Here is a 13,426-nt window from a genome sequence, read left to right on the forward strand (position 1 = left end):
CAGCTCCCACCCGAAACCACGCGTGGGCGCCGAGCCCCCCTCCGCGGCCAGCCGCTCCCCCCAGCAGTGGCCCAGCAGCGGTCCCCTCTGCTCCCTTAAAACAGAGGACTGGATGAGGGGAAAAAAAAAAGAGAGTGGAAGAGAAAAAACCCCACTGTGTCATTTCCTTTTTTTGCCTCTTTTTTTTTCTCTCCCCCTCTTTTTTTTTTCTTTTTTTTTTTTTTTTTTCAGGTGCTAAAAATATTATCAGGAAATTCTTTTCAGGAATGCCATGTTTTAGGTTACACTCCAGGCTCAAGGGCTTCTTTGTCTACTGCAGAAAAAAAAAAAAAACAAGCAAAACAAACACACCCACCCTACATTTATCATCGGGAAATGGTTTTATTGGGAGAGGCTGAGCTCCCAGGAAAGTGGAAGGCTGCCCCCGGGGAGACCCATCAAAAACACCAATGGTTCTGATTAATTATCAATTAATGATGAGGGCTACCTGTGCCACTGTGGGCAGGTGCTGGGGTGAAGGAACCTGCTGGATTGGGGGTGGGGGCCTCAGGGTCCTCTCCCACCTCCTGGTGCCCAACTTGTCCCACGGCAAAAGCATCCAAGGTGCCAGGGTGGATGTGAGGGAAAACCCCCTCCAGCCCCAGAAAAACTGGGGAGGCCCATCACCTACCTCTGGTGCTGGCACAATGTGGGAATCCATTCCCAGCTCCAGAGGTTTTCCATGTTATTCCACACCCCTGCTGTATAAATATCCTCTGCTGTCAGGATTGCGAGGTACACCTGAAAAGGGGCCAAGGAAGAAATTATGTAAAGAGTGAACAACATCAGGACTGGGTGAGGACCAGCCACAGACAGTGCCATGGAAAGTCTGCCTCACTGGGGGCCGTGCTCTGCCATCGGCACAAGGGTGCTCCCAAAATCCTCACCCACGCACTGCTGGCATGGGGATCATCATCTCTCTGTAGTTAAGGACATGAAGGCATGGGGTGAAGGGTGGAGGGCAAAAAGTGGGAAGCAGGGATGCAGCACCCAGGGGCACACTGTGGGGCTCTGGGGCAGCATGGCACCCCTGCCAGCTCCAGGACCTGCTCCCCCTCAGAGTGGCCCCAACGCTGGATTCCAAGACCAGCCTGACCCCTGGGAAACCAGTGCACCACAGCTGGCACCAGTGCTCCAGGACCAAATGCCCCCAAGGCAGGCAGCCCTGGCTAAGCCTCATTGCCGAACCCAGAGAGGTGACCCTGTCCCTTTAAAAATCTCTAGGAAGAAAACGTTAAAAGGAAAAGAGAAAAAAAAAAAATCAAATTCCAAAATAAATAAACGGCCACATCCGGATTTCTCCCCTGGGACACTAATAAAGGTTTTATGGGTTTGATATGAATTACCCTCCCTGGCCATTCCCCGCTGATCTTCTGGAAGGCATTAGGCTGCACACCCCTGCCCTGGCCCCGGCCCCAGGGGATGCCGTGGGGGGAGGCAGCAGGGGCACTGCCATCCTCCCCACGCAGCCCATCTGTGGCTTGAGGTTGCAACCGAGACCCAGCTCTTTTGGGGAGTGACTAGGGGGGGTGGTCTTCTGGCTGTCACCATCTGCCACCTTGCACCTGTGAGAGTGAGCCCCACGATCCCAGAAGTTCTATATCCTGGCTCTGCTGTGCCATGACAGGCCCTGCTGCAAGCTCAGCTTCCAAGGAACACAGGGACATTGTGGCACCAAGCTGCCCCTCTGCCATGAGCATCCCCACAGGGGCCAACCTAGGCTTCTCACGGTGGGTTTTCCCCTGTGAGAGGGGAAGGGCAGCCCATCACAAGCGTGAGGGGAGGATTTTCTTCCAGGCACGCTTCTCACAGAAAAGCATGACAAAGCTCCCCCTGTGTCATCCCAGCCCAACTCCCCAGGACATTAAATTGGAAGCAGTAAACTGAGCAGGGAGAACAGCTGTGGGCCCCAGATGCAGACATTTCCTCTGGGCCCAAAGCTGGAGCTGGTGTGAAGCTGGGCTCTGTGCTGAAAATGCTGGGGGGAGCATGGGGGAAAGCAGCCCTTTCCCCACACCATCTGGCCAAACTCTGTCCTCCACTACCCGCTCCCTCTCCAGAAACAGATGCCCTTTTCCTCCACCTGCCATCACCTTTGTGGTGTCCAGCTCCTTGATGGCCCTCAAAACAGGGCCAGGACCCACCACATCCATCCCAAGGGGGCTGTCAGGCTGTGGAGAGGACTGTGCAGGTCCCAGGGGCATCCAGATGCTCATTCCAGCTTCCCTGGCACCCGCAGCCGGGAATGCTCCTCAGCGAATCACCCCATCATAGGTCCCAGAGTGCTTGGACTTGGTGCTCCCCCACAGACTCCAGAAGCACCCAACAAGGGGGTTGAGAAGGCCAGTTGGCACCAGGCATGCTATGGGACCAGCTCCCCATTGCAAAGCTGTGCCAGAGGGAGAGGTGGATGCTGCCTCCAGAAGCGAGGGACAGAGGCAGAGATCCTTCTGGTGACCCCAAGCCTGTCTCTACTTGGCATCACACTTTCAGGGTTGCCCCAAATACACAGGCAGTTGACCCGGGTTCCTCCCAGCTGCCTCTCACAGGTCTGTGGTTGCCCACTGCCTCTCACAAAAGGCAGTCCTAGAAAATCAGTGTAAAAGAGCGCACAACACTACCCACCCTCCATTCCGGCCAGACTCTCTGCTTGGGGGACAGGACGTGTGGAAGGGACCTGGGGAGCTATTAATGATCCAGAGTGCATTCAGCATGGATGCTTTAGGACGGAGGGGGCTGCAGGTCAGCACATGGTTTGGATTTGGCTCTTCCCTCCTTTCCAGCTAGTTGGGCCAAACCCAGAGAGTGTTCCCTGTGGATGCTGAACACATGTGCTGCACAAGCATCACCTCCCATGGGGAGAACTGGTCCCAGGAACCCCCTACCCAGGGTGGGAGAGGCAGCCAGGTAGCCCAGGGAGGTGTGTGAGAGTTTGAGGGGAGCTGACATTTAATGAAAGCGTTTGAACCTTTTATTTGGCCCAGGCTCAAAGAATGCAGCAACACAGATTGCACACACAGATGTGGGTGGTGGGAAGGGGCTGGAGAGCAGCCAGGAGGATGGAGGTTACTGCAACACCCAGCTCCCGCTCCCTGTGCACTGCCTGAGCCCCCACAATGCCTGCTTCTGCTCTACAAGGCTGTGGGAACAGGGGGTACCCCTGCCCCTCTCCCATCCCTTCTCCTTCCCCTGCCACCCTGGGACCCCTCCCGAACCACATGGCCTAGGCATCTGGTGGCCATGTGTCATCTAAGCTACTGTGGCAGGGACATCACTGGGTGGCAGTTGTGTCTCTTAACTTGCCCCAGCCAGAGGAGCCCCAGAGCGAGCAGAAGGACATGGGACTGGGAGGCTCCAGGTGCTGTTCCCCTGGGGAGCACCAGTTCAGGGCTGCTCAGTGGTGCTGGTTGGACATGGTGCCACCAGGACAGGACACAGCTGTGGCTCTGCTGGCATCTGCTGACACCAGTGTAAAGAGGGAGGTGGGACCATTGAGATGGACACAAATCCTATTCCCCAGGGGGAATTCCCTGGTCCAAGGCTCTCACCCCAGCACTGCAAAGCCAAGCTTTTGAAATGCTGAGGGTGCTGCCACCTCTGGAGGGTGCTATAGGGGAGTACCCCAGTCACCCCATAGCACCAGGGGTCACACTACCAGCTCAGCTGCCATCCTTCCAACCCTGGCCTCACCATGCAGGTCAGGACAAAACACTTCATCCAGGGATATCTCCTGCTCCTGATGCAGTCCTAGTGCAGGGGACAGTGCTGAAATCAGGACATGAGGCTGAAACCAGTGCTTGGTGAGGTGCCATCCCTGGCTCTGACTCCTGCAGCAGGCAGCTGGGTTGATGCAAGCGAAAGCCACCCGTTACCATGGGACCACGTTAATGAAGACTTCAAAGTTCTTGTGAACTTGTGTCGGCGAGTCCAGCCCCCCACAGGGCTGGGGCTGGCCACGAGCACCTCCAGCATTGCAGCGGGGCATCGGAAAGCAACACCGGGTTTCCCAATCCAGCTGAAAGCTCCTCGGATGTTCTGCTGCTTTGATTATTTGACAGGCCATGTTTTTTAAATTATTCTTGTATAAATATTTACGCATTTTTACAAGAACCATGCTTTGAGCAACAGGCCATGGCAGATGAAGGGCCATAGGGGAGGGGGCTGGATGCTGGATTGCTCCATTCCAGCTCCACAGGTCAGCTGGGGGTTGAGCAGGGGATTGAGTAGGACCGGCAGGGACCAGAGACCAGGGACTGCAGGGACAAAGAGCTGCACCCATGCCTGGGGCCCTGGGGCAATGCATGCTAGGTGTTGACAGCCCCCTGAACCAGAGGTTGCTGTGATCCTGTCCCTTTCCCTCACTGCTCCAGCATTCCCCTCCCCAGGGAGCAGAACCCAGTCAAGCAGTGGGCTGGCCAGAAGCCAGACTGCCTGCTACAGGGGATACGTTGCTGGCCAGTGCTGGGAGACCCATGCAGCCCCACATGCCTCCCTGGTCTCATCTCTGATCAGGTCCAAAAACCACTTTCGGCAGACACCTTGAGCAAGGAAAGCCTCACTGGGCAGCAAAGACTGTTGGCAGGATGGAGGCCACTCCTTTGTTCCTCACTCCCACTTCGGTACTGCACCCCAGCCCAGGTGAGGGAGAGGGCAGTGGATGCTGGGAACCACTGAGGGTGCTCCAGGAGAGAAGGGGATGGGGTGGAAGGGCTCTGGGGGCTGCACCAGCCCCCATATCTGCCCCCAAAGCCCCCAGTCTCCAGGGACAGTGCCTGCAGCAACAATTCCCACTGTGGTGGGGACCTTCTGGGCCAGCCCCGATCTGCTCCCCAGAACAGTTGCTGTGGATTTTGGGAAGGATGAGGGTGAGCTCCCCCCCTCCCCCACCCACAGATGTGATCCACAACCCAGCCTCGTGTTTTCCGCCGAGCTCAGCAGAAATTCACACAGAAGGTCAGTGACCAGAGAAAGGAACGATCCATCATTAAATAAATTGTTTTCATTTCCCAGGATAAAGAAGAGGAAAAGGGGAGGAGGGGAGAAGTTGTTGGACCTGGACTGGAAAATAAAAGCGCACAAGGCAGGAAAACCGCCCCCTGCACTCCCTGCCGAGAGCAGCCCCGGCTCCTTCCCTGCGCCCTCGCAGGGTTTTTACAGCCAAAGCTCTTAATGTGATTATAATAATTATTTCTTTCCTAGCAATTTTTTCCCCTTTTTTTTTTTTTTTTTTTTTTTTTTAATAAACAGCCTCTTTTGAAATGTCACTGGGGGAAGCCAAGACTCCAGCTGAGCCCTGGCCTGAAGGAAGGAGCAGGGGCAGGGGGAGCGTGCGAACGTGTGCTGGTGCATGCAGGCAAGCACGTGTGTGCAGGAGTGCGCGGACACCCAGGGGGGCACCCTGCAGGGGGACACCCCACAGGAGCACGCAAGCACAACTGGAGCAGTGCCCCAGGGACAAACAGATGGGGGATTCTTCTCCATTCCTCTCAGTCTGGGTGCCCCATTGAACCCCCCCGCCTCGTACCCCTCACCTCCCACCCCTCTGTGTGGTTCCCCCCAGCCCTGGGGCCAAGCTTTGAAATCTGTTGAAAAGAGACCCTTTTTGCCAAAATAAACAGCCTGTCATGTTAAATTACTCTCTCTTCCTCTCTGCCTTCCCTGCCTTTGTCCCCCCTCCCCATCCCAGCCATTTTGCTGGGGGCCATGCCACTCTGGGGGGCTTTTGGGGTGCAGAAGTGCTGACGCTGGTGTGGAGCCGGTGTGTAGGGGCAGAGCATCACCTACCCTCTGCATCCCAGTGTCCCTGTCCTCTGTCAGTTCCTCAAGCCCCCCAGTGTCTTTCTGCTAGGTGACAATGGCATCTTGCAGGGTCCAGGGTGCAGCAGTGTTCTACAGAGAGGTGAGCTGGGTGAGGGACACTGGAGGCTCGCTGCAGCCCCTTGCCCACCCCTGCAATGCCTAGTGCTCCCATGCCCCTGGGTTTTCTCCTCTCTCTTGCTTGCCCTTGCTCTTATTTTTGGGTTGTTTTCTCTGTCCTGTTTCTAACAGAAAAAATTCATAGAACCATAAAATGCCGAGATGGAAAAGGAGCAATTAGCTCATTCAGCCCGGACTCTCTGCCAGTACCAGGGCACTTGCAGCCAGCCTCTGGTGACTCGTCCAGGCAGGGCACTGCACGCTCCAGCCATGTATTCCATGGCCTCACCGACCTTCTCGCTAGGGATTTTTTCCCCACCATCTTGCCTCCCATGGAGTTGTGCTCAATTTGGGCTGATGGCGGGGTTGAGGGTCCTGGCACTGTCCTGACCATCCAGCTGTGTGCCATGCCTGCTCTGTGGCTCACTCCATGTGGCATGGCTCCAGCCAGGGCTCACCCACCCATCCATGTGGGATGGAGTTACTGCTGTCCCACACCACCTGATCTGCATCATTCCCTCCCCATGCCAGCTCTGCTCCCTCCTGCCCAGAGTTCTGGTAGAACCTCCCGCTGCTCCCACCTCTCCTGGCTGCCAGTTGTGTCTCCAGATGTGCCACCACCTAGCATCACTCTTCCTTCTCTGACTGTGCCTGGCAGCAGCCAGGAAGCTGCTCCTCCAGGGTCTGCCTCTGGCCCCTTACCTGCAGGGGAGAGGAAGGAACGGGAAGAGGAGAGGAAGAGGTAGAGGAAGGGGAAAGGAGAAAGAGGAAGGGTGAAGAAGGGGAAGGGGGTAAAAGAGGAAGGAAGAAGGAGGAAGGAAAAGGTGGAGAGGAAAGGAGGAAGGGGGATAGGGGAAAGGACAAAGGGGAAAAGCGCTGGCCTGCAGGAAGGGGCAGAAGGCAGCATTTTGCAGCACCAACCTCTTGATTGTGGCATGTAGAGGTCCAAAAAGTGCAAGTGCCAAAGGCAGTGATGAGCTGAGATTACATCACACTCACTCCTCCTGGCATCAGAACTCTAGCAGTGATGGGAACAGGGTCACACTGTGGGGTCAGCCAGCACCGTTGCCAAGAGGGCATGGTTACCCTACTAGCACCAAGACATCTGGGGGGACATACACGTCTCCCTGCCCTGACCAGCCTTATCTTCCTATAGTGCCATGGCTGCTCTCAGTCCAGCTTCTGCATGATCCCCATGGCCTCCTCCAGCATCCCAGCCAGGCACTGACAGAAGGAATGTCCTGGCTGTTGCCACAGCAGGGACTCCACCCATGACAAAATGATGCTCCTAGGGCAACCCTGCCAGCAGTGAACTGTCACCCACCACCCACAGAAAAGTGGTGGCCTGCATCTCTCTGTGTTCTTTTTTCCCATATCAGAGCATGGAGCAGTCATCTTTCTTGCCTGGCTCAGGTTCAGCATCCTTCAGGATAAGCCCAGACCACTCTGATGGGGAGGGTGAAGCCCACAGGAGCCCCACTTTGGCAGCAGGGAGTCTGTCATTTTTGTTCCCTCTCTGGGACGCCAGCCAGCTTGTCTTTCCCACATGATGGAAGAGGGTAAAGACCAAGCTGCACACTCAGACCTGGTTGGGACAACCATTAGTGTGGGGGACTGAGTATCCCCTGCTCAGGTCAGGTGAAACCTGGAGTGCAGGGCTCAGGTAAGGAGACTCAGAGCCTGTCATCCATTGTCAGGCTTTTAAAATCTGGCTGAGGCTTCCCAGCCCTGAGCACCCCCAGCCTTCCAGTACTGAGAAGCCCAGTGCTGGCTACGGTTCATCTCCATGGCTCGAACTGCAGGCGCTCAGAGATGCTCTGCAGGTGAGAGCTCTGAGCCTTGTGCTCTCCAGGGACGCAGACAGAGCTCCTTCAGTCAGCTGGCGGAAGGATAGATGGTCGTGAGGGACAGACCCCTACCTTCAGGTCCGCTCCTCAGTCACAGGGGACTGAAGGAGGCACACGGAGAACTGGAAAAAACCCTGGGGAGATCCAGAAACCTCATCTGGGCTGTATAAAAGGGTAAGCCTGAGCTGCAGGAGGTAGGAGGCCCAGCCATGAGCCCCATGGCATGCTCCCTCCCCTCCCCAGAAGCGGTTTCCATGCTCGGCTCGGGCTTCCTTGCCACAGGGGCCCCTGCTGCCACGGAGCCTCCCCCAATCCCTTCCCTACTCTGACCAAGGGCAGGATCAGTTTGCAGGGAACCCTGGAACGGCTGAACCACGCTGTCCTGCTAGGAGAGCCGAGCCTCCAGCCATAATCATTACAAGCTCCTGCTCCCGGCCCGAGAAGCCTGGAAACGTGTCCCGGGAAGGGCACGCCATTCAGACAGCCAACGTGCCCGGAAATCCCCGCTCCGGGATTTGTGGGAGATGGAGAGGAGCGGGGGCAGGTGGGAGGGTACGGCCAGTCCCTGCCCTGTCCCTGCAGCGGGGCTGAGCCCGCCGGGAGCTCGGCGTGGCGGAACGGACCGAGCCCCGGGCCGGCCAGGCTGGGACCGCACGGGTGCCCCCGCCGCTCCCGCACCGCACCGCACGGCGGATTTGGGGTCCAAAGCAACGCTTCTCTCCTCTTTCCGGGGCGACTGCCCCGCACCCGGCGGCAGGAAACCGCGCCCCGGGCAGGGCGGGCCTGCGGGGCGGGCCGGGCTCTACCTGCGGGCGGGGCCGGTCGGGGGGCTCAGCCCGGGCGAGAGGCGCTGGGGGTGCCCGCACCTCGAAAGCTGGAGCCTGATGGAAGCTGAGCTGAAGCCTGATGTTGACAGCGGTGCACTGGGCCTGCAGGGCTGCTCTGAGCACCGGCAAGGCGGGCACAGGGTTCCGCAGCCCTCCCGCAGAACGGCAGCGCTGTGCCCAGCTCCGTGGGCGCCGTACAGGCTGGGAGAAGCCCCAGGCAGCAGGCTAAACTAGGCTGGGCCAGGGCGTGAGGGCAGTGGGTCGCCTTCACCTGGCACTGGCTGTGAGGGGATGCTGCTGGCACGCAGCCTCTGCCAAGAGAAGTGTGGGAGACCACAGCCTTATCTTGGCATGACCCATCAGCTGAGCGCTCGCTGTCACCCTTCTGGAGTGCCGGAGGAGGGCCACGGTGTGACTCAATCCCCCACCCTGGGTCTGCCCCAGTGGGACATGCTGCTCCCAGTACCTCTCCCTGGGAGTCACCCAGCACTGGTGCTTGTCAACGCCCAGCTGTGGCTTCCCTCCACCCTCCCCACTAGAGCACACAGCTCTGCCCTCCCTGCCCACGTATTTTTACTCCTGCTCGGAGCAGGCTCACAACGGCAGCAGAGCTGCCATGGAAGCCAACACTTCCCTCTGGCACAGCTACCTCGGGGTGATCGTGTCCCGCGAGAGGGAGCGGCTGGAGAATTTCCAGCGGGCTGAGGACATCCTGCTGACCCTGTTGGAGGGTGTCCATGCCAGGGAGCCCCGCTTCCTTGTGGACTATGCCCGGAACCTGGAAGCCTTAGAGTTTGCTCTCTGTGCCTCTGAGGATGCTGTCACTGTAGAGATGCCCCTGCGGATCGACGGCGATACCCTGCAGCTGTTGGCATGCCAGCCCAGAGACACCCCAGGAGGGCACCCTCCAGGGCTGAGCACCTGCTATCTGGAAGTGCCCTCTCCAGGGACCGATTTGGAGGACTGGATCAGTGTCGTGGGTGCAGTGGAGCACGGAGATGGTGCGAGGTGTCTGGTTCCGGGCAAAGTCCTCCAGCACCTGAAAGAGCTCCTTGTTTCAGCCATCGTGCACTGCCAACGCTGCTTCCTGCTTCAGCCAGGTGCGTATGCTGGCGGGGCATTTCCCAGCCGGGAGCTGCCTCCAGCACAGCTGGCAAGCCCAGCTTGGCAGTGGTCCCTTTGCAAACACGCTGGGATGTAGATCCCTGGGTGCGTGACCCACTGAAAGCCTGTATGAGCAGGGGAGTGACCACCCTGCTGTGTGCTGGGATAGCCTTTGCCCTCAGCTAAGGAAGAGGAGATGCAAACTACTCCCTGCCATCCCATGGCAGCAGAGTCATCCTCAGGCATCTCTACCTGGGGCTGATGCCACGCTCCTTGGTGGGTGAAGGGTTCACCCAGCCCTGCTTGGCTCGCCCTAGTCATGTTCTCCTCCCGCCTCCTGGCCTCCGAGTGCCCCCTGCTCCCTGGAGGAGGCTGTTTGGAGGGTGAGCTGGGAGTGCATCAGAGCTGTACCAAGACCTTGAGACATGGGTCTGACCCTGTGAACACACGGGCCTCGGCTGGCACCAGCATCCTCAGGAAAGACATGGTGGGAAGGGACCCTGGGAATGCCCATAATAGTTCTGTCAGCTTCTTCGTACTCCAAAGGTGCTTCTTGAAGTAAAGCTCAGTCCTGATGAGAAGGTGATGCGAGAGGACCAGCGGGTCTGGAGGTCTCTTAACCCAGCCCCAGCAAGCCCACCATTCCCTCCTTCCTCCACAGCCAAGACAGAGACCTTCATCTTCCTCTACTCCCACAGCCTGAGACCTTTTCTGGTCCGTTTTTCTTGGACCACATTGTTTTGCTTGGCACTGTTCAGCCACCCAGAAGCATAGCCTGAATTGGCTGCTCGAGACTTCCTGCTGTGCCTGACCTTAAGCCCTGCTGGAGCAATGCTCCTTCCCATGAACCACCCCAGCATGGCTGGGAGAGGGGTTTTAGCTGGGAAATCGTGGCCAAACTGCAGCACTGGAAAGGGAGGAGTTGAGTGGGGTGGGACAGGGTCACAGGCGTTGCAGCGCATACCTGGTTCAGCCTGCGGGACCGGCTGCATTAACCTCCTCACTGCTGCCAAACCCTCCACATCTAGGTGACGTCAGCGCCGAAAATCTGCGGGAAGATGCCATGGAGCTCTCCCTGCTGATCCGTGGTGGCTGGAAGAACATTCGCTTTGACATTGTTCCGGTGGTGAGGAGGCAGCAGGAGCCGTTCCAGCTCCAGGGGAGGCAGATTGACAGGGGTTTCCCTGAAGGCAGCCTCCAGAGGGCCACAGAAGAGGCCCACTTTGTCCCTGCCTCTCCCCACTGCTGGAGGTGAGTGGCTTGGCTGCATGCGTGGTGGTGTGGTCCTGCACCAGTGATCCCCCCTGGCTGGCAACACTGCTGGGTGTAGGCAAAAAGAGGATAGGAAAGGGTGGGGACATGTCAGCAGAGGTTGAAGTCACCTCCTCATGATGCCCAAACCCGCTTCCTGGTGTTGGCAAAAAGCCTCAGCCAAATTTCAGGCAGCTCAAGGAAAGAGGGTGAATGCAACTGAAATTGTTTGCAGGAGCTGAACCCTGACCATGTGGAAGGTGGCAGCTCTCAGATCCCTGCTTGGGCTTCAGAAACAAGCCTAGGCATCTGTCAGCAGCAGGATGATGAGGTGCCTCCCAGGGCAGGCTGCAGGAGAGAATGGGGCTGGAGTGACATGTATCTCCCCTGCCACCACAGCTACCCAGCCCCATGGAGGGGTTGAGTGGCTGGCTGAACCGGTCCAGGCTTATTTTGGGCACAGTGTGGTCCAGTTGGACATTTGGCCCCTCCTTGGGGACCAAAGCAGCCCCCCCTCTGAGGCAGCCTGCAGCCCTCTCCACTGCATGTAGGGGAGCACACACCTACTTCACTCCACTCTTGTTCCGCCCGGGAAGAAGCTGCTCAGCAGCATTCCCATCTCACTCCAAACCTCCCAAGTTCTGCTTTGCCAGAGGTGGATCCAAGATGCTGCATGCTTGGAGCCATGCATGTGGCTGAGAGAGTCCCCCCACACGCCAGGTCACTGCAGGTACACTCTCCCCACCCTGGGAGGGTGCACATCTCTATCTTCCCTCTCACCAGACTCCACTTTCTCCCTCCAGATCCTCCACTCACCTCCCCATCCTGAGGCTGCTACACGCAGTGGACACCCTGAAGGGCCCCCGTCTGGACAGCCTTCGCCTGCTCGACCAGCTCCGCGACCAGGACTGGGGAGAGGAGGGTGGGAGAAGCGGTCTCACTTTCAACTACCTGAAGGTAGGGAGGTTCTGCTGGTTGGGACTGTGGCTCTCTGGGCAAGAGAGCCAAGGCTGCTCCCCTGCAGAAGATTCCAATTGACAAGGGCGAGTGCCTGCAGTGCTTTGGGATGTACCAGCCCATGGCTGTGTTTGCAAAAGATGCGTGCTGCTGCTGGCCATGGTCAGGGGGCTTTGGTCCTTCTTCCTTGGATTGAACCAGCAACCTCCAGCCTGAGACACTCGATGCATTCAGAGCTGGGGCTCTGTGTCGACACACTGGGTGTCCTCTGGCACAGGCTGCCTGTGTCTGCTGGGGATGGCTTCACTGTGCTGCCATGCTGCAAATTGTCTCATACCCTGGTGTGGTGGGAGGTGACCGTATAGGGCCAAGGGTGGCATTTCTGCTGACAAAAAACCTCTCCCCACCCAACCTGTTTTCAGCACTCTGGACCTATGCCGACTGGTGATACTGGTCGGGAAAGGGGCCATGCTGGGGACAGCACCTGGTGGCACAATCTGGGTGTGTCCTCTTCCTTGTGACAGCTCTCTGGGCCCTGGGTAGAGAAGTGTTTTCTGCTGAGAGAATGGCTCCAGCTCCAAGTAACCCAAATCCTGTGTTTTGCTTTACGTTGCAAAACATGTGTTTTTTTTTGGTTGGTTGGTTGTCTGGTTGGGTTTTTTTAAAGAAAAAGGGCACAGTATGCATCTGACCTACAGAAAAGCATCTTTTGCTCCAGCCAACATGGATTCAGCCCCACAGGTCATTGTGTGGTGATGTGCAGGGCGTGAAGGTTTGGCCTTTGTGGAATCAGGCCTTGTGCCTGTTCCTGTGTTCTTCCCTCCCTCCCCACAGATGGTGCTGCTGTGGAGCACAGAGCTCTTTCCCTCCCTGGAGGACTGGCAGGACCTGGAGGGCTCTGTCTACAGGCTCTTGGTGATCCTTCTCCGCTGCCTGGCCACCCGGCACCTGCCCCATTTTCTGAACCCAGAGGAGAACCTCTTCCAAGGAGCAGCCATGGACCTTGCCTCCCTCTACCATAAAGTAGAGAGCTTTGCCCGGGACCCCCGACGCTTCCTCCGTTTCCATTTTGGCCACCCTGCACGCACTGACAGCTGGCAGGCAGACCCCAACACCCGAGCTCTCCTGCAGCTCCCCAGCGAGGATGGGTCTTATTGGGACACAGCCTACTTTGACATCCTGCTCAACCAGGTAACCCCAGACCTCCAGCTGGTCTTGCAAGGCATCCCCAGAAACCATCTGGGCTGGGCAGCTGGGGATGTGCTGGAATTGGCCCCCCTGGAGCCCTCTGGCCCCTGGCAGCCTCTCCTCTCACTTTCTACCTGCTTCCACTTAGTTTCAGGTGTACCGGATCCAGGACAGTGCGCGCCGCTCAGCAATGTCCCAGCTCCTCTCCAAGATCCGGCAAGAAATTCCGCAGCAGAGCTGAGTGGAACCCCACTGCCGCCCCATTGGGGTGTCTCAAAACTCTGGGGGGGTGCAAGG

The 13,426-nt window shown here is 57.8% G+C and overlaps 1 protein-coding gene across 1 annotated transcript; it reads left to right on the plus strand.

Annotated features, from left to right (window-relative positions):
- Nucleotides 1–8,847: 8,847 nt before the first annotated feature.
- On the plus strand, nucleotides 8,848–13,420 carry MAB21L4 (mab-21 like 4). Its single transcript, XM_064666910.1, has 5 exons — nucleotides 8,848–9,729; nucleotides 10,762–10,984; nucleotides 11,788–11,941; nucleotides 12,776–13,132; nucleotides 13,278–13,420. Exons 1-5 carry the CDS (start codon nucleotides 9,246–9,248, stop codon nucleotides 13,368–13,370), a joined length of 1,311 nt encoding a protein of 436 aa, XP_064522980.1. The 5' UTR covers nucleotides 8,848–9,245; the 3' UTR covers nucleotides 13,371–13,420.
- The last annotated feature ends 6 nt before the right edge of the window (nucleotides 13,421–13,426 follow it).

The sequence above is a fragment of the Pseudopipra pipra genome, chromosome 10 (assembly GCF_036250125.1).
Source record: "Pseudopipra pipra isolate bDixPip1 chromosome 10, bDixPip1.hap1, whole genome shotgun sequence".
NCBI lineage: Eukaryota > Metazoa > Chordata > Aves > Passeriformes > Pipridae > Pseudopipra > Pseudopipra pipra.